Here is a 25,498-nt window from a genome sequence, read left to right as displayed (position 1 = left end):
AGTGGCAGTTACACACCACAGTGTGTGTGTGTGCGAAAGTGTGCGAGCCTGCATGTGTGTGTGTCTGGGGAGCGGTAGTGTAGCGGCTAGCCCACTGCTACGAACTCATAGCACTTGCCCCAAAAGGCTCGTGATGGCTACATGGTGGGCGGGGCTCTTTGTGTTTTGTAGTGGTGAAGCTGCCAATCATCCAGCACCTGGAGGCCCTGCGTGACGAGGAGCTGGAGGAGAGGAGGGAGAAGCGGAGGCGGCAGCAGGCCGAAGAGGAGGCCAAGAAGGCCGACGTCAGGGCCAAGGAGGACCGTGAAAAGGAGGCCTCGCAGGTACTCGCGGCTGCCTGGGTTCATTAAAGTCTGCACAGATAGGATCATCAACCCATTGACTGCACTGCCATTGTATCGAGAGTGCTGAATTACATGTGTGTGACCGTATATGGGCTGGTGCCCTACTGGTGAGAATTCAGTGCAATCACAGTAATGTTTTGTTCAATAATTTTTATCTCTAAGATAATACATTCTGGTAATTATTTTTTTTGCAGGGCAGTGAAGTTGCCGTGTCTTCAAGCTCCGTATCCACAGGTGCGTTGTAGTTTGGCTTCTCATTACTCAGTCTGAGTGTGGGGATTAACATCGGTGATTCCATGTGCTCGGTTGTCTGCTTCTCCATCCGTCAGATTGTCCATAAGTTTATTTGGCATGCAGTATCCCTTCAACGTTTTGGCCACTTTGTAGAATGCTGAGCTGGGAGTACAAATGTCAGCCATGTGGGTGATTGCTACAAGTCATGGAAATGCAGTTGTGAAGGCAACAGCATATGTTGCCTGCACTTTGGTCACACAGAACAAGGGCCCAATTTTAAATGTTGCAGAAATGTACTCCCATTCGCCCATCGTCCTTGTAATTCACTTAAAATTTACATTGATAACGAAAATAATTGCCTCTTTGTTATACAGACATACTGTCATTAGCTGGTTTTGTAGAAAACAAATATTACTCAAGGTCTTTCGACTCGACATTTTAATTAATTTATGGCATTTTTTTTGTTTGTTGATGCTCGACGCTTATGCCTGCAAAGGCCTGTGTTGCGAAACGAGTGTCCGCCTGCCACGTGCGCCTACCGCGCGGACGAAGAGGAGCGATGAGTGCGCCCTGGGATGAGGTAGTAGGTTGTATAGTTTCAGGGTCACACCCAAACTGGGAGTTAACTGTACAATCTACTCTCTTTCCCAAGGCGGCACGCTGTCTGCCGGCTCTCCCTTCAAACCCTCGCCTGCGCCGGTCTCGCCCGCTTGCGTGTCGTGTCGCTGTGGTCGCGTTGCACTGGGCCGGAACGCGACGTACTGCCTGCGCTGTTTCACTAAACTCAGCGATGTGTGGTTGCGGTGGGGGGGGGGGTGGGCGGAGGGTTCTTTTTAGCAGCAGCAAACGGCTGTTTGCGATGCGCGGTGGGTCGCGTGCCCGCGCTGTAGAATCCGGACACCGGAGTTTGATTCCCGGCGAGTGATTATCTGGACCAGTCCTTTTTTCCCCCCATTCCCCCTGCACAAACCTGCACTGACCAGTGTGGTGAAGTATGGCCAAACAACCCCCATGACAAACTTCCCAACACGTGGGGAGGCCTTCATCCAGCAGTGAATTGATAAAGGCTTTAAATTGTTATAATTTGTATCTGCAGCATGGCCTGTGTCGTTAAGTTAACGATGTGCCACAATATTGGTATTGGTCGACATCCATAAGCAAAGTATTGTCTGGCAACAGTTTGGACCAGAGCAGTTGTATTTGTTGACCCCGTCTGTAGTAATCTTTAGAAGCCAAGCAAGTGTAGAACCATTTTCAAAGCCAGTAACAGACATCTGTTATTCCGAGCTAATACCACACTGAGAAATGCCACAAGGAGCCGTGATAGTATTTTCCACACTAAAACAGAGGTTTTCCTGGATCTTAACAGCTTTGTAAAGTTTTTGAAGCTATACGCTAATTGAAGCGTTTTATCAGCTCCCAGGGTCCGGTCCCCCCACATCTTTAACCACTCTTCAACTCTGACCATCAGAGCCATCTCATTACTAAGCGTGCTCCCGAAGACATGGGAAGAGATACTGACCCAGACAAAGACACAGGAGACAAATATCCAGATGGAAAGAGAAAGGAAATAGACCCAGAACGGTAAGAGGACAGTTGGACACCAGACCCACACAATAGGATAGAGAGGAACACATGTAAAATGACAGTCACAGAGACATGGAGTGAGACGAAGTGGACATATACATTGAGAGACACACCCAGACAATGAAAGACACATGGAAAAACGCATTCGTAGACATTATCGGTGACACAGTACGAGACACGGAGATACGCATAGGGAGACTCTTAGCAGACAGCATTTTGTCCACCCCCTGCCAACCCGAGAACAACCCTTACACCTGCACATCCTGCACACACTGCTGACTGTGTTGAGCGTGCGCCCTAGGAGAGGAACGCAGCTTTGAGCGGGAGCTGCCTTGCGTCTTTGTTGCGGGCGAGTTTAAAGCCGCCCCCCCCCCGACCTCCCTCCACCCTGCTAGCCGTGCGAAAGCGCAGGGTGAGGTAGTAGGTTTTGTAGTTCTGCGGGCAGAGATTTTGCCCAGCGAGTGGAGATGAACTATATAATCTACTGCCTTGCCCGGAGCCTCGCCTGTGTCATCCCAGAAGCTGCTCTCTGTCCCACTCTTCTCTTCTTGTGGCCCCCCTACCCGTAGTTCATACCCCCCACGCTCTGGGGATTAGCTGCTCGGTCACCGTGCTGAGCCGTATGTTTATGAGCTCTCCGTACAAAAAAATCCACCGATAAATACAAGGTTCACTGATAAATTCCTGTTTCCCAAAATCCATGGCTGAGCGGTGGACGCGGTGGTTGGCATTCTCTGCTGTGAACCCCGCGACCCGAGTTTGATTCGCAGCCACGGTTAACATCAGTGGTGAGTGAATATCTGATATCTGAACAGGTCCAGCATCTAACTCCCTAACAGAGCCCCGCACCCATTAATTTGGCTGTCACCAAATATGGTCTTCAGTGTGAGGCCGTGTGTTGAGCAATTTCTTCACTCGAGCATTCACCACGCACAACTGTGCACATCTTCAGAAGCTGGGAAGAGCGCACACCTTGTATCACGAAAGCCTCCTACTCCGCGCCAGTTAGCTTAGCTCGTGGGTGTTGCTCACTAATGGCGCGTGCGTGGCTGCCGGTGCGCGCAGTCTCCAGCCTCGCCAGCACCGTCTCGGCCGCGGCCGACGCCATCAGCAGCATGGCCGCCTCCATCGCCGAGGCAGCCATGCAGGCGATCAACACACAGAACGAGGCTCGCGGTGAGTGAGACCTCCACAGAGCCCCCCACCGCTCACTCGTTCTCTCCCTCTCAGCGTGTCTTCTCCCATATCTCGTGCCGTACGTTTATCCAGGAGAGCCTCACTGACTCTATTGCCCTATAAAGTTTGGGCCCTCATTATCATCAGTCATGATCAATCCACTGCTGGATGAATGCCTCCCCCCCCCCCCAATCCACATGCAAATCGTTTCATGCCCAGTGATTAGGATGATTGAGTGGGTCCACAGTTTACCCCTCCATTCATTCTCGGTTGTTGTTGCGGTGCTGTGCCCGAGGTGGGGCGTTGGGTGGCGGCAGTACGGACTTCGTGGGACCGCTTTTTGATGCATGTGGGTGTGTGAAGAGCGTCACTGTTCGCCCTATATCGGTCCCATTCACGAAGCGGTACTGGATGTGATTACTCGGGGTGGCTGAAGTGGAAGGTGGAAGCTAACACGGACTGTGTAGCACACTGCGGTTATAGAAAAACTAACTTTTTTATTTTACCAAGTAAGGCCCACTGAGCTATATAGCTCAGTGGACCTGGCCACAAATGATAGCTCAACGAAGTGGCTTATCACGTGGAAATTCATAGCAGCCAAATACTCTAAACAAGTGTTTCTAAATGTGAAGGGAAAACCCGGAGGACCCTGAGAAAATTCACACGACCACGGGGAGAACATGCAAACTCTAAATATACAGGTGTCAGGATTGGGATCAAATCCACGACCTCCTTGATACCAGGCGAGGTATTGACTGACCAAGACGTGTGGGTCCGTGCATGCGCAGCCGGACGGCGCACCGACGGCGTTCCTGAAGACTCTTCTTCGGAAGGTGACCCCTCGGGCTCTGCGTCCAGCGATTCCACGGCGGCGCTGTCCGAGGTGCTGGCTCCTCTCACCCCAGAAGGCGCCGTGCTGCCAGTGCCGCTGCCTGCCGTACAGCAGCAGCCGATCCCACCTCTTGCGCCCACGCAGCAGCCCGTTGACCTCGCCACTGCCACCTCCGACCTGGCCGGCGCTGCCTCCACCAACCTTCCCGTCGCCACCTCTGACCTCCCGGGTCTGACATCCGACGGGCAGCAAATGGAGACCTCTCCTGCGCACACGATATGTGAGTCGTGCACGAGCGCCATGGGGATGTGGTTTCAGCTCACGACTGATGACAGCCGTGCATTTGTCAGCATCGTGGCGCATTGCACCAACCACCGCACCATCTCTCCTCCCCCGATTAGCGCGGTTGGCTACGTACGGTGCGACAAGTTCTCCACACACGATGTGCGTACGGTCTAAATCGCCTCGTCTCTTTCTGTTTGATGCGTGTATCGCAAGTGCAAGGACACGTTTTAATCGGTGCATTGTCGCATGCGCCTGCTAAGCAGCGCTCCGCTTGCGCCCCGCACGTCCCGCCGCCCGTGCAGCTTCGCAGGCGTCCGAGCGCACGGAGGCTTCGGACGCGCTCACGGGCGTGAGCAGCCAGCTGGAGGGCGGCTCCCCCATGGAAGTGAGCAGCCCAGCATCCGTCGGGGCCGGCGGCGGCGCCGACGATGGCAGCGCCGATGGGCAGGACGGCCCGGCGGTGGTGACGGTGGGGGCGGCCACGCGCAGGGCACGTGCCAGCGATGGGGCTGGGCGAGGCGGAGAAGGAGCCGGCACGGAGGAGACGGGCCAGGGGTCGGCCGAACGGTAACTGACCGTACCACCACCAACCTCCCCCCCCCCCCCCTCTTTGTGTGTGTGTGTACTTATAACGGTGGTGGCACAGGAGGTGTTTGTGGCTAGTGCCCCCAATAACTTGGTAGACTTTGGAGGCTAATGGCCAGTAAAATAACCCTGCTGAATGTCGCTGTGGATAGTTAGGGAGGGTCTGAAGAATTGCCTTATTGTAACAGATTAAAGCCTGCATTGTTAACACATATTTTACTTGGAAAATCAGGAGTTACAATTGTTTTGTAATATCACGAATGTGTAGTGTGCTGTAAATTTTCATGGCAAAGAAAATGGCCATTATGGGGATTCAAACTCGTATCCTTTACACAGTGAATCAAGCCTCCCCGTGTCCTCTCCCCTTGGTGGCTTCAGCACCTCCACACAAGACGCAGCTTCGTGCCTGCTGAACCTTCGTGGGGGTCACCCCTAATTATGAAGTACTGTCCACTAAAGCTACAAAACGTTTTTATTTTTTACCCGTCGATGCGGTTTGTGTGCTCCGCGTGCGCGACTCAAGCTCTGAAGATCAGCCACCATCTGGCGGAGAGTCCGGAACACCGGGCGATGCAACCCCACAGGACACCCCACCGACCTCCAGCGAAGATCCCCTTGCCGGTACCGCTCGCACCCCCAACCCACATCCCAAATCAACCCCCAAACCTATCCCCAAACCCACTTGGCTCTTGACGGGTTGCTAGCTGCACCCAGTCAGGTCACAGACAATGTGTGAGCTCGTCACGTCCATTTCTTCATGAGCTATGAAAGCCATTGAAATGAGTTGTCAGGTAGAATGGTCCTATGTTATATATTTTAACTTAGAAAATATTTTAGGTTTTCCATCATCAGGTGCCACCCATAAATTAAATCTCTAATCTGGACGCATGCTTTTTACAATTAATGCCATTTACTCATCTTGGTAAGTCTCAGTGAGTCGCAAGACTTTTTCAGGAGGCCACCTGCAATTGGGCCATTCGGACCGATTCATTTTCTTGTCATGGTTATGCGCGTGGAAGGAAACCGGAGCGCCCCGATAAAACCCACGCGTATATATGGGGCGGGGAAGCGCACAACGCCGCCAACTCCTTGTGGCCACGCTGGCCCGCTCAAGTGAGCTCCACCGCACGCCACCCACGCTCTGCTCCGTTGGCGTCGCCAGGAATCAGTCTCCCCGAGGGCGTGGACCCGTCGTTCCTCGCAGCGCTGCCGGAGGACATCCGCCAGGAGGTGCTGCAGAACCAGCTGGGAATCCGTCCGCCCTCGCGCCCGCCCGGCGGCGCCGGCCCCTCCTCCGCTGTGGCCACCGCTGCCGTTCCCTCCTCAACCGCCACCACGACCCAGCAGGGGGTCACCGAGGTCAACCCAGAGTTCCTAGCCGCACTGCCGCCCTCCATCCAGGAAGAGGTGGGTGTGAAGCTGCTTGAAGCCTAGTGCGGTGGTGTTATATAAGCAGCCTTCATTTTTTTTGTACTGTCTTTTGTGCACTGTCGTGTCTTATTGTACTCTCCTGTATGTACTACTGTGTTTGTCTTTAGTTTGTTTTGTGCCAAATCATATGCCTAATTTTGACCTTCGCCTTAAGTTCTGAAAAATTTCCTGGTGCCGTTTTGGAATATTGTTATCACCAGCATAAATTTTACTTGAAATTTTAATGATCAATTGAGCAAACGACTGTATCAATCATTTTTCATCGGTGTTCCAGCCCTGCCAGACATCCAGAGAGCGAGTGTTGTGGCAGTATTTAAGCATCCACATGCGACCGGCACCGTCTCGTTAACCCAGGTGCTGGCGCAGCAGCGCGCGGAGCAGCAGCGGCGCGAGATGGCCGCCAACCCCAACCCGGAAGCACCAGTCGACCCCGTGACCTTCATCCAGACGCTGCCGTCGGCACTGCGTCAGAGCGTGCTGGCCGACATGGACGACAGCGTGCTCGCCGTGCTGCCGCCCGACATCGCCGCCGAGGCGCAGGCGCTGCGTCGAGAGCTGGAGGCCCGGCACCGGCAGCTCATGCAGGAGCGGCTCTTCTCGCACAGCAACTCGTCGGCGCTCTCCGCCATCCTGCGCAGCACCGGTGAGCGGGGCGGGGGGTGGGCAGTCGACGAGTCGGCATTGCACCGCTCGGTTTCGTGATTCGTTGCCGCTAGCTCATACGTAGCCAACCTTGGTAATCGGAGGAGCGGGGGAAGAACAACAAACTTAACACAAAGCGGTTCTAAAAAAAAAAAGCATTTGTGATCACTGCTGCTCTTGCATTGCGAATGGCAGTCGTCAACAGATGGAACTCTTGACCAGTTGCTCTAGCTGAACGCGCGTGGAGCGTGTGTCGATGATCGCCTATGAAAACAATGTTTAAAATTCGGCTTGCTCTGTGCCTCCCTTCCCATTGTCCACACCACAGGGCTGACAGGAAGGCTCAGCGGCAGCCGCGGGGTGCAGTACACGCGCCTCACAATGACCCGCGGAGGTGGATTCCAGTGGGGCAACAGCAACCAGGCCAGGTGGGTGGTACCTCAAGCCTATCCCCCACACCTCATTGTCGTTTCGTCGTAATTACCTTCCCGATGCACCATGCAATACAGAGGCATCAATGCAGGTGTCAGCCGTCAGCGTGGGTAGCGTTGTGTGTGTTAGAACACATTGAGAAAATGAACATGGAGAGAGAATGCATTTAATATGACTATCAACGGCAGTTGTCTATCCACTGCTTGATGAAGACTTTGTTTTCTACCTCACCAGTCTCGTCCATTGGCTATCATCCTTTCTAGCCATGATGTGGTCTACCCAAGCCCACTTTATGTTCCTTAATAATGTTTTTATTTTTTGCATGAGTTCCCCGATCCGTGCGTTCCGCTATCCATCTCTGGGTGTAACGGCTTGCTTAATTTGAATGTGAGCTGAAATAAACACAAAGGGCTCCTCCGGCACGCATGTTGCGGCAACAACGCTGGACCCGACCAACCGTTAACTTTGCAATCCTCGTTGGCGAAACAGAACGACAGCTGCCAACACCACGGACAGCTGGCTACGCCTGCGCGGGCGCCAGCTCCTGGATCACGAGGCGCTGTCCTGCCTGCTGGTGCTGCTCTTTGTGGACGAGCCCAAGCTGAACACGAGCCGCCTGCACCGCGTGCTGCGCAACCTGTGCTATCACACGCCGACACGTGGATGGGTCATCCGCAGCCTGCTCTCCATCCTGCAGCGCAGTAGCGAGAGCGAACTCTGTCTCGAGGGTCCCAGGTGCTGCCCCATTGCTGCCATGATCACTATCGCTTGCGCCCGTCACCACCAGCACCACCGTCTTCGCCACCACTGAACATCGCCCCCGTTGTGTTGAGCTCTGCCGCAATGTTGCCACCTACGGTTCTGTCGCTGTCTCCGCTGTCTTCACAGCCACCAACCATTACCGCTGCTATCTTCACCATTTTCACTTTCAACCAACAACACCCCCAGCAGTCCTGCCACCACCACCGCCACCACAGCCTTCACTCACGCCACTGCCGTCACCACCGTGGCAGACATCGCCATCATTACAACTGCCACTACAAACCACCACTGTTGCCACCATCACAACTACCGTCACTCAGCGCAGTGCCCTGCACGATGTGCTTAATTCCCCACCGTGTCTGACGGCACAGGCAATCGTCTGACGAGAAGGGCAAGCGCAAGTTGAGTTCGACGCACGACACGCTGGAGGGCCGCGGCACGATCTCGGCCTCCACCGGTCAGCTCTCGTGGCTCTCAGTCTCCATGGACGCCGCCCTCGGCTGCCGCACCAACATCTTCCAGATCCAGCGTGGCAGCGCCAGCTCTGGGAGCAGCGGGGCATCGCAGGGCGCCGGCAGCGTGTGCGTCACGCCCAGCTGCGCCGGAAGCGGAGGAGGCGGCGGAGGAGGAGGAGGCGGCGGCGGTAGCGGCACCACGACGATCAATGCGGCGCCAGGCACGCCGGGCGCCGGGGGGAGGAAGCACTCGGACCGGCACAGCGCCGGCTGCGGCACAGCGGTGCACATCCACCCACAGGCGGCGCCGGTCGTGTGCCGTCACGTCCTCGACACGCTGGTGCAGCTCGCCAAGGTAAGCACCGCATGGCTATCTTGCCATGTATAATATGCGTACATTATATGCTCATGATTAGATACTTGTGTTGTCATGGTAAAACATTTATTAATCTACGAATCGTTGCATCCCTTCCGCATTAGCCTTGCCGTTCTCGTTTGTCCTGCCTTGTATGATCTATGGGGCCTATTGAAGTAAATTAGGCCAATTGAAATAACTTCAGAAGCAGTTCTGTAATAAATTTTCAATGACGCAAGGTATTTCCCCGCTCGCTGTGCGATTCGCAGGTCTTCCCGGGCCACTTCACGCAGATAAAGCCTCGCGAGGGCTTCGCCACCGGTGACGACAAATCCTCCAAACTCACCATCTGGGGCATCGGCAGCGGCGCCACGCCCGGCGGTCTGTCGGGCACGCTGGTCTCCCCGTCAAACGCCTCCTTGGGGTCCTCGGCCTCCGCGGCGGCGGCGACGGCCGCCTCCCCGTTCGCGTATCTCCCCGCCAGCATCTCCACCGACTTCTGGGACCTGCTGGTGAAGCTGGACAACATGAACGTGAGCCGCAAGGGCAAGGCGTCAGTACGGGCGCTGCCGGCCGGTGTGTCCGAGTCGGAGTCGGGGCAGAGCAGCCTGGAGTCATCCCCGCTGGGCCAGCTGCTCAACATGCTGGCACACGGCACCATCCGTCGCAGCTCCCTGCTCACCGAGAAGCTGCTGCGGCTGCTATCGCTCGTGTCCATCGCGCTGCCCGACGGCACCGGCGCCAAGGCCACGGAGGTTCCCACGCCGCACGTGGTGCCGGCCAGCACGGGTGAGGGGCGCCAGCGCGAGCAGTGGGAAAATATAGAGCAGTCTAAGTATTTGTTCTAATTTTGCTTAGGTTTTTTTTGCACTTTTGAATCTCCCAATCTCGTTCAAATTGCGCTACAGCATTACTTGGTGTCGTCGGTGGATTTTGTAGAATACATTCTGAAGTAAAATCTTGACTTAAAGCTTTCGTGACTGCAGGAATTCATATTCTTTGGATCTGAATATTCTGAAGTCACTTAAATGAAAGTATTTTCTGCACCTTTTTTTATAAACCAGGTTTTGAGCATTTGTAAATTAATTGAAAATATTCTAGGAGCTGGAATCAACCAAATGAAGTAAGAACCATATTTTTATTGCCAGCCGTTGGTGACCAGACCAAGAGCATCAACTTCCTGAGATACCAGTTGAATCGCGGATGCCTAAGACCCAGACTCAGGCCCAAGTTGAGCCCCCTTTGCCCACTCACAACCGTCTCCCATGTTTTTTTGTTCCGAAGGCACGTCGGCAAGCACGGGCGCCAGCAGCAAGCAGACCGATGCCGGCACGGATGTCGCGTCGCCGGCGGTGGCTTTAGACTGCACCGTGGCTCACGTCGGCCTCACCGAGAAACAGCTGCAGCTTGCCGTCGATGTGAGCGTCTGGTCCCCTTCTTTACCCCTCTTGTGTCCCCCTCTTGGAATGTGAAGATCCAATCTTCTCAGCTACCTTTGCCTGGTCCCAATTCACCTGTTAGAAGAGATTATACAAACGAAAACGTATACACTCCGTTGCAGGCAGTAACGTGCACTGCAAATGGCACGGGCGTTATACACGAGACAGTCCGGTACAAATGAGAGCGTACAGAATCACACGGCACCAGTATAATGATCTATTATTGATTCCACTCGAACTTGTACCCCGACTCGCGACAAGGAGAGAATGGCGCTCGTCATTCATACCTCCTTTATTCAACCAAAACCTTGCATCTTCACGACTTGTGTGTCGGTTTATGCAAGCTAACGTCTGGCTCTCGTCGTGTTTATATTCGTCAACTCGGGTCATTAATTTGTTTGCGTGTCACCCGGGCCGCAGGTTTTGACATCACACTCCTGCTCGGAGGAGGGCCTGGAGGACGCGGCGAATCTGCTGCTGCAGCTGTCACGCGGGGACGGCCCCACGCGGGACTCGGTGCTGCGCCTGCTGCTGTTTGGCGCGCGCCACCTCGGGCACACCATCTGCCAGCAGATCGGTGCGGCCCACAGCTCTCCGCCGCCATGCCACCACCACCACCACCACCACAGAATCTTACCCAGCCACTCCAACTCGCCAAACTTAACACCACATGCCAACAAACTACCCACAATCCCCACCACACTTCCCACTCAAACGCCTCCACCACACTCCTCACCCCACCACTACTCTTCCCACCCAGCGACCCCACCCCACCACCACAACCTCGCTCCCCACCCAACCACCACGTTTCCCACCCAACCAGCTTCACCACACTTCCCACCCAACCACCGCCACGCTTTCCACCCCACCACTACGTTTCCCATCCACCCAACCACTTCCCACTCAACCACCTCCACCATGCTTCCCACCCAACTACCACGCTTCCCACCCAACCACCACCACGTTGCCCACCCAACCACCTCCACCACGCTTCCCACCCAACTACTACGCTTCACACCGAACCACCGTGGTGGTGCTTCCCACCGAACCACCACTACCACCACGCTGCCCACCCCACCACCTCCACCGCGAACCTCGCCGCACCCGCAATGACCCTGGCTGTGGTTGCCCCCCACCCACCTCTCTCCCCGCGCCGTGGGGCAGGCATGCTGCTGGCCGAGTTGCGCGAGTACAACCTGGAAGCGGCGCGCAAGCAGCTGGAGGAGTCGGGACCCCCCGAGGCGACGAGCACGGAGGAGCACCCCCACGCCGCCCGCATGAAGGGGCTCATGATGAGCAGGTGCGCCCTCTGCCTTGGCTCGTCGACTTTGTGTCCGTGGCACTTATCGGTCATTTGGCTTGTAACTACGTGGTTCGTGGTAGCTGTTTGGTTCGTTTGTCATGTCCGTTTTTGGTCTGTCATCTTGTTCCTTGTTTTATTCCGAACGGTCACGCGTGTCCGTGTGGTCGTTTGTCGTGTTCGTTCAACCCACCTTGCGCAAGCGCTACCGTTAACAATTATTAAACATTTCCAAGGACGATCGTACATGCATGTGCCTCTGATTCACGCAATTGGCTACGTACGGTGCGAACAAAGCTCTACATACGCACATCATAAATAATGGGTGGGCTTACCTTGGACATTTTCACGTGCACAGGGTACCTAGAAAACATCAGGATATTAACGCAAATCATCTCGAATAGGCCACACCTGTACAGACTGCTCGGCAAAACGATTTAAATCTGCCACCCCTTACAGAAGGCGGGGGCGGGGGAGGGTGTCGGGGCGCGAGGTGGTTAGACGACAGAAATGGTGTCGCGGTGTGCGCGCGGCTCTGACCGTAACATGGAGCGCGGCGGCGGCGTCATCCCGCCCCTCGGCAGGTTCGACATGTCGGAGAGCGTGGTGATCGTGGCCGGCAACAAGCGGTCGCTGGCGGGACGTGAACTCCAGCTGCCCTCCATGTCCCTGCTCACGTCCAAGACGTCGAGCCAGAAGTTCTTCCTGCGCATCCTGCAGGTCATCATACAGCTCCGCGACGCCGCGCGGCGCGCGCACAAAAAGGCCAAGCAGAGCATCCGGCAGAGTGAGTGGCTGCGACGGCCGAATGACGGCCTGGCTGCGCGTGGCCGCGTCGTCGTTTGGCTGCCGTGGCTGTTAACGGTTTGCACGCTGGGCTTGCAATCCAGAGGTTGGCCGGCTTGGTTTTATCTTGCCGTCCAGCGCAGGAGTTGAATCAATGGGTAACTTTCTAAATGCTCCCACCCCCCCCCCCCTGCCTCTGGCCCACCCATCAATACACCAAATTGTTAGGTGGGCAGGTCATTCTAGATTGCGATGTCATGTCATCCAGCCTATTTACTTTAAATTTTAAAGCAAAATTACGTGTCATTTTGGCAATGAGTTGTAGTAACTCGGAAATAAAGTATTAAGTAATGATGTACAAGTTATCATTGGAAACTTGTGTTCTTGATTATTCTTAATGTGACTGAATTATGCTCATTGCACTCAACCACAAACACACATCCCACCCTTGCAAACGCGCACACACACATGAAAACATACTTACCGAAACACCCACTGGCACGCGATCATGTACAAACACACACACACACTGCCAAACACACCTGCATACACGCACATACGTGCATACCCTCATTATCACACTCAACATACGAACACCTACAACTCATCGGCACACACACTGCAACGTACACACACCCACGCTCACCCATCCAAAACACCCCCACGGTCACCCGATCCACACACACACTCACCCCACACACACGTACCCACGCACCTGCGCTCACCCCACCCGCACTTACCCACACACACACACTCGTCCACGTGCAGGTTCGTCGAGCCTGGCGACGGCGAGCAGCATTCAGGCGGCCGTACGGCAGCTGGAGGCAGAGGCGGACGCCATCATGCAGCTGGTGAGGGAGGGACAGAGGCACCTCCGCCAGCAGCAGCAGCAGCACGAGGCAGCGGTTAGTCTCCAGCCCTGGGCGCCAGCAAAACCTGCGGGCCCATTGGCCGGTTCACGTTTCTGTTAACGAAATTTATGCGGTGCCGGTTTTTTTCTCCTCCTCTCCCCCCCGCGGTAAATGAGCGTTAAATTATGAAGATGCAACCGAACGTATTCCAAGAGGCAAACGTCCCTCGTCCCGTAGATAGCTCGCGCAGGCTTTGCGTCCAGCGCTGTCCGATCGATCATTTGAAGCTTCGTTAATTAAAAAGGACTTTATTGTCTCAGTCAGGCGAGTGCTCGTAGCACCTTAAGCAACATCCTGTCGTCACCCACTGCATTGACTTAACGAATGGAATTGCCGTGATCTTAGCATGGTCTTTTGGGATCGTCCGCATGTTTTAAGAATTAATTTTCTCAAACTTTCACCACACACCACTGCGGAGGGAGATTCTACGCTTGAGCTCCTGATGATGCCAGCAGGTTTTGCATGGCGAAAGTTCGAGAGAAGAAATGCTCAACATGTGGCCTAACACCAAAGACCACGCTTGCCATCGAAGTTACTGCGAAAACCTGCGTACTGTAGGCTTACTGATGGACGGAGCTTCGAACTTTAGTCAGACAGCCCGAGACACTCGACCTCGTGTCTGACTACAAGATGGGTGGACACTTGCTTTTGAGTTGTCTTTAAGTAACACAGCGCTGGACAAACTATCCCGACATTGGTGTCACAGATAAAACCCAATCTTTTATTTTACGCTCCAAACGCTCTTTAATTCGTAACGATTTCCGACGAGAAAAAGGGCCAAATTAAACGCAAATCAACGTTACGCATCTCCTTGCGCGACCCTTGGGCAAACTGCTGCTGCGGCTTGCATTCTGCAATCTCTACACGGGGGGGCGGTGGCTTTAGCCTTCGCTCGGCGTGAGGTTGTGACCGTCCCTTGGTTTTGTTGACTCGTGTGCGTTGACAACGACGACTCGCATCCACGTGTGGCGTGCGGCTGTGAGGGCCGCGCGTTGTGTTGTTGGTGCCGTGAGCACCCTCTGGCCGCGTGCCTCCCTGGAGGAAGACGCAGACCAAATTGTTCGTGGCATCTCCGGCCGAAGCACACGCGCAGGCTGTGCGGTCGCGCGCGTTGTCCGACACGCGAGTGAAGCTTTGTTGGTGAGAAAAACACGGCAAAGTACTCTTTAGTGAGTGCCGCCAATAGCAGAAGACGCTATTACGTCAAGTCAGTTATGTTACACGAGCACTTAAGTGTGACATCGCTGCATTGAAGTTGTGTTTAAAAAATACTGCAGTCCCGCGCTCTTAACTGCTGAGTACCGATGAGCTGGAACTAAACGGAGCATGGTGTCGCACCTCCAGGTCGAGACCCAAAAATATCACACCCACCTGGCTTTGACATTCCTCCTCCTCGAAGACACTGGTGGCAGAACCATCAATCGCATCAGACCATCAACTGCAGGCCAATACACACATCTCCTGCATGAACTACAATAAAAAAAACAAGCGACAGTCACGATTGTGGCCTGGCAACTCAAACTACAAGACCATGTAGTGTTCCCACAGTGTTCTGTGCTGCTTAAACAGGAGGGGGAACAGCAAAACAACACGAATTCTTAACTCCTGAAACCCTCTCATCGTGGCCAACAGCAGACCGCCACATTGGGATTAACCTCCTGTACCATGTTGCCGTCATGCGCAAGATAGAGTAGAACATGGAAAGAGCTCTGAGCGATGGCACAGGACTTTGACAAGTGGAGGCGTTGGGTTCCCCTAAGTGTCAGTGGCACGGGGCAGACTGTGTACCAAGTGAGCAGTTCACAGCTATGGCGGTACTCGAGAAAGTCACTATAATGTCATTCCTTTTCTGAATTAACAAAGCTTCATTTGGTTGTCAAGGCAGCTTGGAACGTGCAATTTCGTGTCATGTAACCATTGATTTAGTTAAGTGTTATTGAGATATTTTAAGAACTTAATCGAGCTCTCAAGCGTGAGCAAGTAACAAAAATTCCACGTTCCAAAACGACTGTTTTTTGAGATGGCGTCACTGGAGCTGTAGAGCTTCGTGTGATCTCAACTCGCTGTGCAACTTGGAACGTAAATTATAATTCTCAGCAATTCAATATTTTTTAGGCCAAATGCGTTTTGGGAAAGCGTTCAGAGATTCCGTGCATGCTCTCATGGGTTGCGTCTTCCTTCACGGTTTTTTGTGGTGACTGTCCGGTGCGTACGCGAGTGGACGTTTGTTCGCCCGTTGTGGTGGTGGTGAGTGCCGTTTGCCGAGGAAGGCGTGGTGTAGGCAGGGGAGGGCGGTTGGCGTTCACACTCTTGCCCTTTCGTCGGCGTTAATTTAGGACAAAGGTGAGCGCCCGTCGAGGCTTCGTAAGAGTCGTCCCTGAGTTTACAAAGCGGAAAAAATGTGCATGTTAGTGTAAAAAGAAATCAAAGCGACTTCGTGAACGGTCAAAATTGTCGACCGCGACGGAAGGAGCCTTCACCGCTCGCGTTGGTTGATGTGCGGACAGCCGGAGGCGGGGCAGGTGGAGGCATCGTCCAGGCGGGAGGACTCCCCCATGGAGGTGGACCAGCCGTCGCCCGCGTCCCAGGATGCCGCACAGCAAGGTTCGACCCCCCCCCCATCCTCCCCTCCCCTGCCACACGAGTGCCCACGCAGCGCCCCCCGCACCCTTCCGTGGCGTCACCAGGGCAGCCTCTCTCCACAGGCCGGTTGAGACTTGCCTGGCATGCAGGTTATTAATTCTAGATTTGAAGCTTTCGTGACTGCAAGGATTCATACTCTTTGGTTTTATTCGGTAAAGTCACGTACCTACGTGACTTTACCGAATAAAACCAAAGAGTATGGCATGCAGGTGTTCGTTGGTCAGGATTAAGTGTTTGTATGGATTTTTATAGTGTGTAAATTTCATCTCGAGACGGGAAGTGTGGACATTTTATTGAAAAAAAGCAGCCACGGCTATTGTATGTCTGTGAACGTCTATGGGTATCTTTGACAATGTATGGATCTCTGTGTGAGTCTCTTAAGTCAATGGGTCTCTATGTGAGTATATGGGTCTCTGTGTTTGTGGGTTTCTCTGACTCTTTGCTCGCTTCTCAAGAGTCCGTGTACAGCAAGTTTCGTGGAGAGTGTATGGGTGATATGAGAAGGGGGAGGTTGGAGAGTTTAAATCAATATCCCTCCTTTACCCAGGACTACCCGTGTCCCACTCTCTCGACCGTATCTCAGAATTGTCTGCTCTAAGCTTTACTATTCTTGTTGTCGCTCACCGTCTACAGACACCGCTGCAGGTGCAGTCGCGGGACCAGCCGCAGGCGCGCCAGCAGCAGGAGCAGCTGCTGGCGCCGGCGCCGCAGCCGGTGGTGCGGCAGCGGCGTCGGCATCTCCGGCTCCCCGGGCGTCGGAACTGAAGGACGAAGACGAGGAGGACGAGGAGGAGGACAAGAGCTCCGAGCTGCCGCGCCTGAGCGTGCAGCTGGACCTGGAGGAGCTGTGGGACATGCTGGGAGACTGCCTCAAGGAGCTGTCCGATTCTCACGACCAGCACGCCGTGCTGGGTGAGTCCTGAACCGTTGAGGTGAAGTGTCCTCATTGTGGCTGGCGAAGAGCAGTGTCCGGCACTCGCATCGCCGGTCGTTGTATGGAACGCACTTTTGCAGGAGGATACGGACGGACTCCATCGAGCGACCACCCCCCCCCCCCCACCCCGAGATCCCATTGAATGGCTTTACAAACACAACGTACAGTCATACATTTTAAAGGCAAACTGATGCGGCCGTACGAATAAAGTAATAAATCACTGCGCTAAGTGACAAGTGATTGTGTCAACCGAGTTAACCCCCGCATAAGTTACAAGAATTAACACAAGAGGGGGGGTCCTACTTTGGGGGGGGATGTTTGTCAGGTTATATTGTTCACACTTGTCTCGAGTGGATTATTTAGGATGACCTCAAACCGGTTTAGACTTTTCCGAGCCTCATCGGTCACGTGTGTGTTGGTCGTCGCGCGGCCCCACAGTTCTGCAGCCGGCGGTGGAGGCGTTCTTCATCGTGCACGCGACGGAGCGCGAGACGAAGCCACCGGTGCGCGACACGCGGGAGAGCCAGCTGTCGCACATCCGCGATGAGGCGCCGCCACTCTCGCCGGCGCCCGTCACGCCCGCCTCCCCCTCGCTGTGCGACCCGTTCTTCGCACGCGAGTCCTCCTCCATGACCATCTCCTCCAGCCTTCCGCCCGACACCCAGAAGTTCCTGCGGTTTGCTGGTGAGTTGCAAGAGGGGGGGGGGGGGGGGCATCTCGTTAAGACGACCCCCGCACGGCAATGGAGAGATTCCACCGATTTCGATGTAATTTGTTAACCAGATTAACTTCAAATTAATTTTAACAAAACATTTATTTCAAATCTTAGATTTTTTATTGTCGACGGAACAGTGCATAAGCCTGCTTGGGGAGGTGTCATCCAGCAGTGGATTGCTCATGGCTGATGATGATGATGACGATGACGAGAATGTGTTATGTCTGTGTAAACGCCCGTCTCTGCCGCACACAGAAACCCACCGCACGGTGCTAAACCAGATCCTGCGGCAGTCGACGACCCACCTCGCCGACGGACCATTCGCCGTGCTGGTCGACCACATCCGTGTGCTCGACTTCGACATCAAGAGGAGGTGACGGCGCTGCCCATGCCCCGCCTGTTCTCTCACCCCTGTGCTCCTGCTTCTACACCTGTACTCGTGCTCCTGGTTATACTTCTTACGCCTGCCTTTCATTAGTGTGCCTACAGCTGTGCGCAAACACCAATGTGTCCTGCATATCTGCTCCTGTATGCCTACACCTGACCTCGTGGTTTTACACCTGTATGTGTGCACGTCTTTACTTCTTCACCGATACACGAACCCTACACGTGTGTGCCTGCACATTGTGCTGTTACACCTGGACCCGTAGTGCCTGTCCCTCCCGACGTTACTCCTCTTCATCGTAAACAAACTTTACCGCCGCTCTTGCCCTGCTCCGTACTCGTATCCCTGTCCTCTTGTCTGCGATCACACCCCACTCCGACCGTGTGCACGCGTGCAGGTATTTCCGGCAGGAGCTGGAGCGAATGGACGAGGGGATCCGGCGCGAGGACCTGGCAGTGCACGTGCGGCGCGACCACGTGTTCGAGGACTCGTACCGCGAGCTGCACCGCCGCACGCCCGAGGAGATGAAGAACCGCCTGTACGGCAACACTCCACGGACCTGCTGCCGGCACTCTTTGTCGCTTACCGCACGTTCCAGTTTATCTGTCTGGGTATTGCTGAATGTTGAAAGCCCCCCCCCCCCCCCCCCCCGGGGCTAGTTTCTACGTCCACCAATGCCCCCTTTGAACACCTTGGTAGTAAGATAACTTGCGACCGAAGTTGTTAGGCGTGTTTTGGCCACTTGTTTTTGCAGCTCATCAATGCCCTGGGTGGAGTGCACCCAGAGACCCGGAGAGGGGGCTGATAACCTGCCAGGCCACTGAGCCCCCAGCTGCCTTGAGAGCCTGGGTTTAAATCATTGTTTCATCCGCCCGTGATTTAAGGGCTGTGAGTTGTTGGTCTCGGCCTGATCACCAAATGACTGCACAAAAAACCCAAGAGGTTCAGTTTCGTTTGTCACTTGAGCAAAATTCTACCCTTGGAGGACTTTTTTTTTTATTCCGATTGCCATGCATCGAACAAATAACCTTTTTATGGCAAGGCAAGGTGCACCACCACCACCACTCAGAATGAACACGAGGGGCGATGTGAATCCACGCTGCAGTTGTATTCTTTATTTGTTTAGACTGGAGGAATCCGATGATCCACGAAGCTCTTTTTCGCAGATGTCCTACATGGGCGGGTCACTGACGCGTGCGCGTCGCTTGCCAGGTACATCGTGTTTGAGGGCGAGGAGGGGCAGGACGCCGGCGGGCTGCTGCGCGAGTGGTACACCATCATCTCGCGCGAGATGTTCAACCCCATGTACGCGCTGTTCCGCACGTCGCCCGGCGACCGCGTCACCTACACCATCAACCCCTCGTCGCACTTCAACTCCAACCACCTGAGCTACTTCAAGTTCGTGGGGCGCATCGTGGCCAAGGCGGTGTACGACAACCGCCTGCTCGAGTGCTACTTCACGCGCTCCTTCTACAAGCACATCCTGGGCAAGCCCGTGCGGTGAGCTGCGACCGGCCCCTCTGATGTGGCGGCGGTCACAATATATCGCCCGCCCGAACAACCGGAACCGTGCCAGGGCCTTGCCAAGACGATCCGGCTCGGCTCGGGGAGGCGGCGCGCGCCGGGTTGTTTTTCCCACTGCCAACGGCCGCTGACGTCGCATGCAACGAATGCGTCGTTGACGCCGCCTCTGGGGGGGGGCCCTGCGCTGCCCTCGAGCCAGATTCGAGTGTCTTCTTGCATGGTCACCGTATCGCGGTTTGGTTTCCGGTTCGGTAGGGCAAATAACACCCTTGCTATGAGCGCGCCCCCCCCCCCCCCCCGCACTGGCTAAGCTCGGATGTGCCAATATAGCAGGAGTGTTGACGGTGGTTTCTAGTGTGAGCTTTTTTCATCATGCGAACGGTGCGGTGGGTGCGTGGGCAGGTACACGGACATGGAGAGCGAGGACTACCCCTTCTACCAGGGCCTCGTCTACCTCCTGGAGCACAACGTGTCCACGCTGGGCTACGACCTACCCTTCAGCACAGAGGTACCTGACCTGGCCACCGTCTCCGCCCTCGCCTATTGTGTAGAGCCTAAGAGAGTAATTATACTGACAGCGAGCAGCACTGCATTAACTTGATGAGAGTGCTGTGCGTGCACAAAAGTCAATCGGCAGCTCGCGTGTGGTGGGGTAAAGTGTGGCTACTCAAACCTCTTAAGTCTTCTGGCCACTGTAGCAGAGGAGCCCAACATACCCTTGAAAGGAGCTTTCTCGAACTCCCTGTGCAGAAGGCTCTTCTGCCAGCAGTGACGTGAGCAAGCAATTGCAGGGCTGCACCTTTATCTATACTTTTGTTTTGACTTGAAACTTTCGTGACTGCAGGAATTCATATTGTTTGGTTCTTTCTGTAAGGTCACGTAGATAGAAAATAAAAAAATAAAAAACATCGCGGGGTTTTTAATTTTCTATCTACGTGACTTTACCGAAAGAACCAAAGAAGATAGCTTTGTTATTCACACTTGAACTGTTATAAAGGAGGACGTGGGCACAGGCACTGCTACTTTTCCCACATTTAAATATTCGGGCACCCGCGTAACCCCTCCGCTCCTGGATGACCGCGCGCTCCCCACGCGACGCAGGTGGAGGAGTTCGGTGTGTGCGAGGTGCGGGACCTCAAGCAGAACGGACGCAACACCACCGTGGCCGAGGAGAACAAGCGGGAGTACGTCCACCTCGTCTGCCAGATGAAGATGACCGGTCAGTCACCGGCATCGCCATCGGGGAACTCCCTTTTTGTTCGCCACCGGCCGCGCACGCACTATCCCACGATTCGGTGATGCGGGGGTATCGTAGGACGTGGGCAGAGATGCGAGGTCATCCGCTGCCAATGCCGTTCACTCCACCGCACCCCCACCTCTGCCACCAACATCTTTCTGCAAATGTTGCACGGTATGGCGGCTGACTCCCAAGGTCTGCTGTGATAGTCTCGAATTGGCTTCATGGCATCCCCCGTGGTCTCAGTGACCGGGATCCGGTGCAACTACAGTGTCAGAACTTTTTCATCTCAACCAGAAATGTTCTCTCCCGGAGGACCCACTCGAGCCATCTCACATCGGTGGCTTTGTCTTGTAATAGAGTGCAGCATTGTGACAAAAATTGCACCTCTGAGTGTTTATAAATTGGGTCACTTGAAGGGACGAGAAAAGTAGTTCTGTGATCTCTCCTTCTGCGGTCCGTTCTTTGCCACACGGGGGTTCCGCGCTGCTCTGCGACTCCCTGAATGGACAAAAAATATATGTAAATTATTATTGAATTCGAGGAATCGGCTGAATTCGTTCCGTGCGTGGTTGTTGCTGTGTGTGCGCCAACCACGCGACGCAGGAGCGATCCGCAAGCAGCTGTCTGCCTTCCTGGAGGGCTTCTACGAGATCATCCCCAAGCGACTCATCTCCATCTTCACGGAGCAGGAGCTCGAGCTGCTCATCTCCGGGCTACCCACCATCGACATCGACGACCTCAAGGCGCACACCGAGTACCACAAGTACCAACCCAACTCGCTGCAGGTACCTGTCTGTCGCCTTCCCCCCACCATTCCTCGATCATTTGCATCATCGGCCATAATCTGTGGGTATTGGTCCTCGCCTCCCCAAGCCCTTCGGCATCACGGTTCTGTAATGTATCCACATCGCTTATTCTATCACTCCATCGTTCAGAAAAATGCTTTTAAAGTAGGTATTCTTATTCTTGGTTCTTTCGGTAAAGTCACGTAGAAGGGAAACAACAAAATAATACAAATCTAAAATAAAATTCTCACGATGTTTCGACTGCAACACAAGCAATCATCATCAGGTGTGAAAACCACAACAAGAAAATTTGAAAAAAGTGGCGGTTATTTTACCGAAAGAACCAAGAATATGAATCCCTGCATTCACAAAAGCTTTAAATATAAATTTTTGGTATTCTTTGTCATGGGACCTCTCCTTTGCCACTACCAACATATGAGAATAGGTTTTCCCCTTTTTTTCTGGCAACAAAACGGTGTTAAGATGTTAAAACACAAAACTGAAACCTTGTACAAGGAATCATGTCTGCATTAACCACAATACTTGTGGTCAGAATGCAAACAAAAAACGTACTCTGATCAAATATACATTGTCTTTGAAACTGATTGGTCCACACAAGAGACAGCTTTCTTTTGAGCCTCGTCTCAAAACGATGTTAGACCAGAGGACGCCTTTTGCACGTGATATGCCACTTCGTTGAGCTGTCGTTTGTGGCCAGGTCTCTTCTGAAACGGAAGCTAATAGCTCAGTGGGCTTTACCTGGGAGAACCAATAGTATTTTTGCTAGTCATTTGCTTACCTTTCCTATACTTTGCACTCCTATCATGTTTTTGTATTGTTACTTTTTGAACTGCCCCCTTACTGGACATCTGGCAAACCACTCTATCGTTATTCTCAGCACCACCAGCCGCCATCCCTCCTCGCAAGTTGTCCTAGCCCCAAGGCCACTGTTTTTTTTTCGTAAGTCAGAATGATGTCTTTAACCTGTTCCAGGACTCGATAGCACCTGTTACATCCATCCCAGTACATCAGGACCCTCCTGAAAATGGAGTCTTTAAACTCGGCGTTGCTTTCCCAGATAAACTATTTAACGGTCAATTCCAATTTGACACCTCCCTAACCCCCCATCGCCTGTGCTCCACTGCCGTCTTGCACGCAGATCCAGTGGTTCTGGCGGGCGCTGCGTTCCTTCGACCAGGCGGAGCGCGCCAAGTTCCTGCAGTTTGTGACGGGAACATCCAAGGTGCCGCTGCAGGGCTTCGTGGCACTCGAGGGGATGAACGGCGTGCAGAAGTTCCAGATACACCGCGATGACCGCTCCACCGACCGCCTGCCCTCCGCTCACACGTGGTACGTGCAGTCGCCGGGGGCGGTCCCGATGATAGGAGTTTCAAGTTTTTTTTGCAGAAAAAAATATATAAAAAATTAGTTCGTGTGTCCATGGCAATCTCGTTCTGGCTTTACTCTTTTTACACCACGTACAATAAATATATAATATTGTAGCCTATTACAATACCCTTAACGCTATTATTGTTATATGGAGTGGAGCAGTGACACGGCCGTTAATTTGCTGCAGGGATTGATGCACTGCACTAGAAACCCGACTACCTGAGTTCCATTCCTAGCCATGGCTAATATGAGTGGCAAGTATTATCAGAACCTCTAACTAGCCCCCGTTTGACAGTCTATATCTGGCACCTTTATCTAAATCCGTGCTCTCTCCCTGTGTCTCGTGCAGCTTCAACCAGCTGGACCTCCCCGCGTACGAGACGTACGACAAACTGCGACACATGCTGCTGCTCGCCGTGCAGGAGTGCTCTGAGGGCTTCGGCCTGGCCTAGTCACCGGCGCCCCCCCCCCCACCACTCCCCCTGCCTCTCGCCCTCCCGCTGCGACACGCTCGCTCGCATGAGCAGGAAGAGGCGGCGAGAGAACTGCTCGCCCGGCGGCGAGAGAACGCCTCGCCCGCTCACTCGGCCGCTCACTCGGCCGTGCGTTTGTAGCCCTCGATCTCGTCTCCCCCCCTCCCAAGTCGCGCCGAGCGGGAGGGTGGAGGTTGGGAAGTGTGCGTATGGAACCCCACCTGACTCGATGCGAGCAGCAGGGAAGGGAGGCTGTTGTGTTGCCGACACGATGTGCAGGTGGAATGAGAGGGATCCGGTTTTTGACTCGAGACGAGGGTTGTTGGTGGTTAACCCCCTATTGTGCATGCGTCATCCGTTGTGCTGCATATAAATATATATATAAAAACCCACACGCGCAGGCAGAAAGCACATAGCGCTCGCACTCGTGTCACGTTCGCTCTTCACGCAAGCAAAAAAAAATTAATGTCGTCCGGCAATTTAAAAAGAAAACTCGAGAAAAAACAAAAAAAAACATTTCACTCGCATTTATGTATAAAGGTCCCCTCAATAAACCCGCCGCCATGTTTCCCACGTAAGTTCACATTTGCAAAGCGACTCCAAAAGATGAACAATAGACAAACTATACTATAAAGAGTAAACACTTGTAAATAAGCGACAGGCTTCGTTATAGAGTGTGAGACCGATAAGAGGTGGGGGGGGGGGTAAGTTGTCGGGCGAGAAGTTGGAAGTTGGGCGGGGGGGGGTGGAGGGGGGTGCAGGAGGAGGAGCCTCACGGTCCCTCGGCACAGCCGCGCGGGGATTGTGGCCGGTTGACTCGGTCGTTGGGCGCCGGCGCAGTTTTGGCGGTGACGCGGTCGTAGTTTGGCGGCGAGGGTAAGGGATGCGCAGCACGTGCAGAGCCACGGCCGTGCGTGAAGCGAAGAGTTGCAGGGGCAGGGCGGGGGGGGGATACGAGTCCGGAACGTCCTTGGTCGGCGTAATTCTCACGTGAAATAGAAATTAAATGGCGGACGGGTCAACTGGATTATAATCTCAAGGCACCGGCAACCGCACTGAAACCTGTAAAATAGAATCCCACGGGGGAGAGATGCCACCAGGGGAAAAAAACGGGGGGGGGGAGGGGGGGCACGTGTCGAGGAAGAAGGCAACTGTTCCGTAATTAAGCGTTTTTTTTTCTTTTCTTTCATTTTGGTATTTATTCACAAATGTTGTTTATGGAAACCTGAACGGGATTGTTGCGTTGTTGTTTTTTGGAGAGAAACACGTTTAAAAAGTAATAACATTTGCGGTTGGATTCCAGAAGGCTGCTGCGACGTTTGCTGCGGTACGGCCAGATGTTTTGCTGTAGCCAAGCTCCCCCCCCCCCCCCCACGCGATCAGTCGTTGCCCGAGGCCTCCTCGACGGAGGTTGCGCTGACTTGTCGAGAGTTCATGTATCGCTATTTTGGTTTTTTTCTTTTCTCTCTTGTTAGGTTTCACTTTTTTCCCAGAATGCAGTTTAAAAAAAAAATCTAGAATTCGAGTCATTAAAGAATGAAGATTGAAAAAAAATGGAACACTTGACTGTTTTGTGCCTTCTTTGTGTTGCGTGGTTTTGCCCCACCCCCACCCCGCCTTTGTAAAGACAAGGTTTATGAATGAATTAATTTTGAACTTGCGAGCGTTTTCAAGAACCGGAACCTTTGCGAATAGAGAGGGTTTACTGTGTAAAAAAGCGGGGGGTTTTTTTTCATTCTTTCTGGCAATAATACAGGAGATAAGATGTTCAAACACCACATTATTATGACAAGGTATCATCGAGTCTGCATTCACCAGACTTGTGGTAAATTGGGCTTTTAAATCGAGATTTAA

At 53.7% G+C, this 25,498-nt stretch overlaps 1 protein-coding gene across 16 annotated transcripts in view; it reads left to right on the top strand.

Annotated features, from left to right (window-relative positions):
- The window catches only part of HUWE1 (HECT, UBA and WWE domain containing E3 ubiquitin protein ligase 1), a 93,794-nt gene extending 68,591 nt beyond the window's left edge, over positions 1-25,203 (top strand). For 10 of the 16 annotated variants that reach the window (XM_076074203.1, XM_076074200.1, XM_032971366.2 and 7 more), the window contains exons 59-86: positions 172-323; positions 539-578; positions 3,231-3,341; positions 4,130-4,453; positions 4,722-5,025; positions 5,567-5,664; positions 6,206-6,450; positions 6,829-7,117; positions 7,445-7,544; positions 8,038-8,283; positions 8,682-9,120; positions 9,390-9,909; positions 10,405-10,538; positions 10,980-11,136; positions 11,724-11,859; positions 12,444-12,646; positions 13,414-13,550; positions 16,064-16,160; positions 16,833-17,111; positions 17,572-17,817; positions 18,104-18,221; positions 18,631-18,771; positions 19,446-19,733; positions 20,160-20,265; positions 20,859-20,976; positions 21,601-21,782; positions 22,942-23,132; positions 23,521-25,203. In XM_076074203.1, the coding sequence (XP_075930318.1) occupies positions 172-323; positions 539-578; positions 3,231-3,341; positions 4,130-4,453; positions 4,722-5,025; positions 5,567-5,664; positions 6,206-6,450; positions 6,829-7,117; positions 7,445-7,544; positions 8,038-8,283; positions 8,682-9,120; positions 9,390-9,909; positions 10,405-10,538; positions 10,980-11,136; positions 11,724-11,859; positions 12,444-12,646; positions 13,414-13,550; positions 16,064-16,160; positions 16,833-17,111; positions 17,572-17,817; positions 18,104-18,221; positions 18,631-18,771; positions 19,446-19,733; positions 20,160-20,265; positions 20,859-20,976; positions 21,601-21,782; positions 22,942-23,132; positions 23,521-23,623 (5,504 nt within the window). In that variant the 3' untranslated portion in view covers positions 23,624-25,203. The remainder of the gene's footprint in view (positions 1-171; positions 324-538; positions 579-3,230; positions 3,342-4,129; positions 4,454-4,721; positions 5,026-5,566; positions 5,665-6,205; positions 6,451-6,828; positions 7,118-7,444; positions 7,545-8,037; positions 8,284-8,681; positions 9,121-9,389; positions 9,910-10,404; positions 10,539-10,979; positions 11,137-11,723; positions 11,860-12,443; positions 12,647-13,413; positions 13,551-16,063; positions 16,161-16,832; positions 17,112-17,571; positions 17,818-18,103; positions 18,222-18,630; positions 18,772-19,445; positions 19,734-20,159; positions 20,266-20,858; positions 20,977-21,600; positions 21,783-22,941; positions 23,133-23,520) is intronic. The other 6 variants (XM_076074205.1, XM_076074208.1, XM_076074210.1 and 3 more) reach the window with 3 other exon arrangements.
- Positions 25,204-25,498: the final 295 nt, after the last annotated feature.

The sequence above is a fragment of the Petromyzon marinus genome, chromosome 46 (genome assembly GCF_048934315.1).
Source record: "Petromyzon marinus isolate PM22_M1 ecotype Great Lakes invasive population chromosome 46, UKy_Petmar_22M1.pri1.0, whole genome shotgun sequence".
In the NCBI taxonomy this organism is placed as follows: domain Eukaryota; kingdom Metazoa; phylum Chordata; class Hyperoartia; order Petromyzontiformes; family Petromyzontidae; genus Petromyzon; species Petromyzon marinus.
Note: the sequence above shows the minus strand (reverse complement) of the source record. Positions and strands in the feature narration are given on the sequence as shown.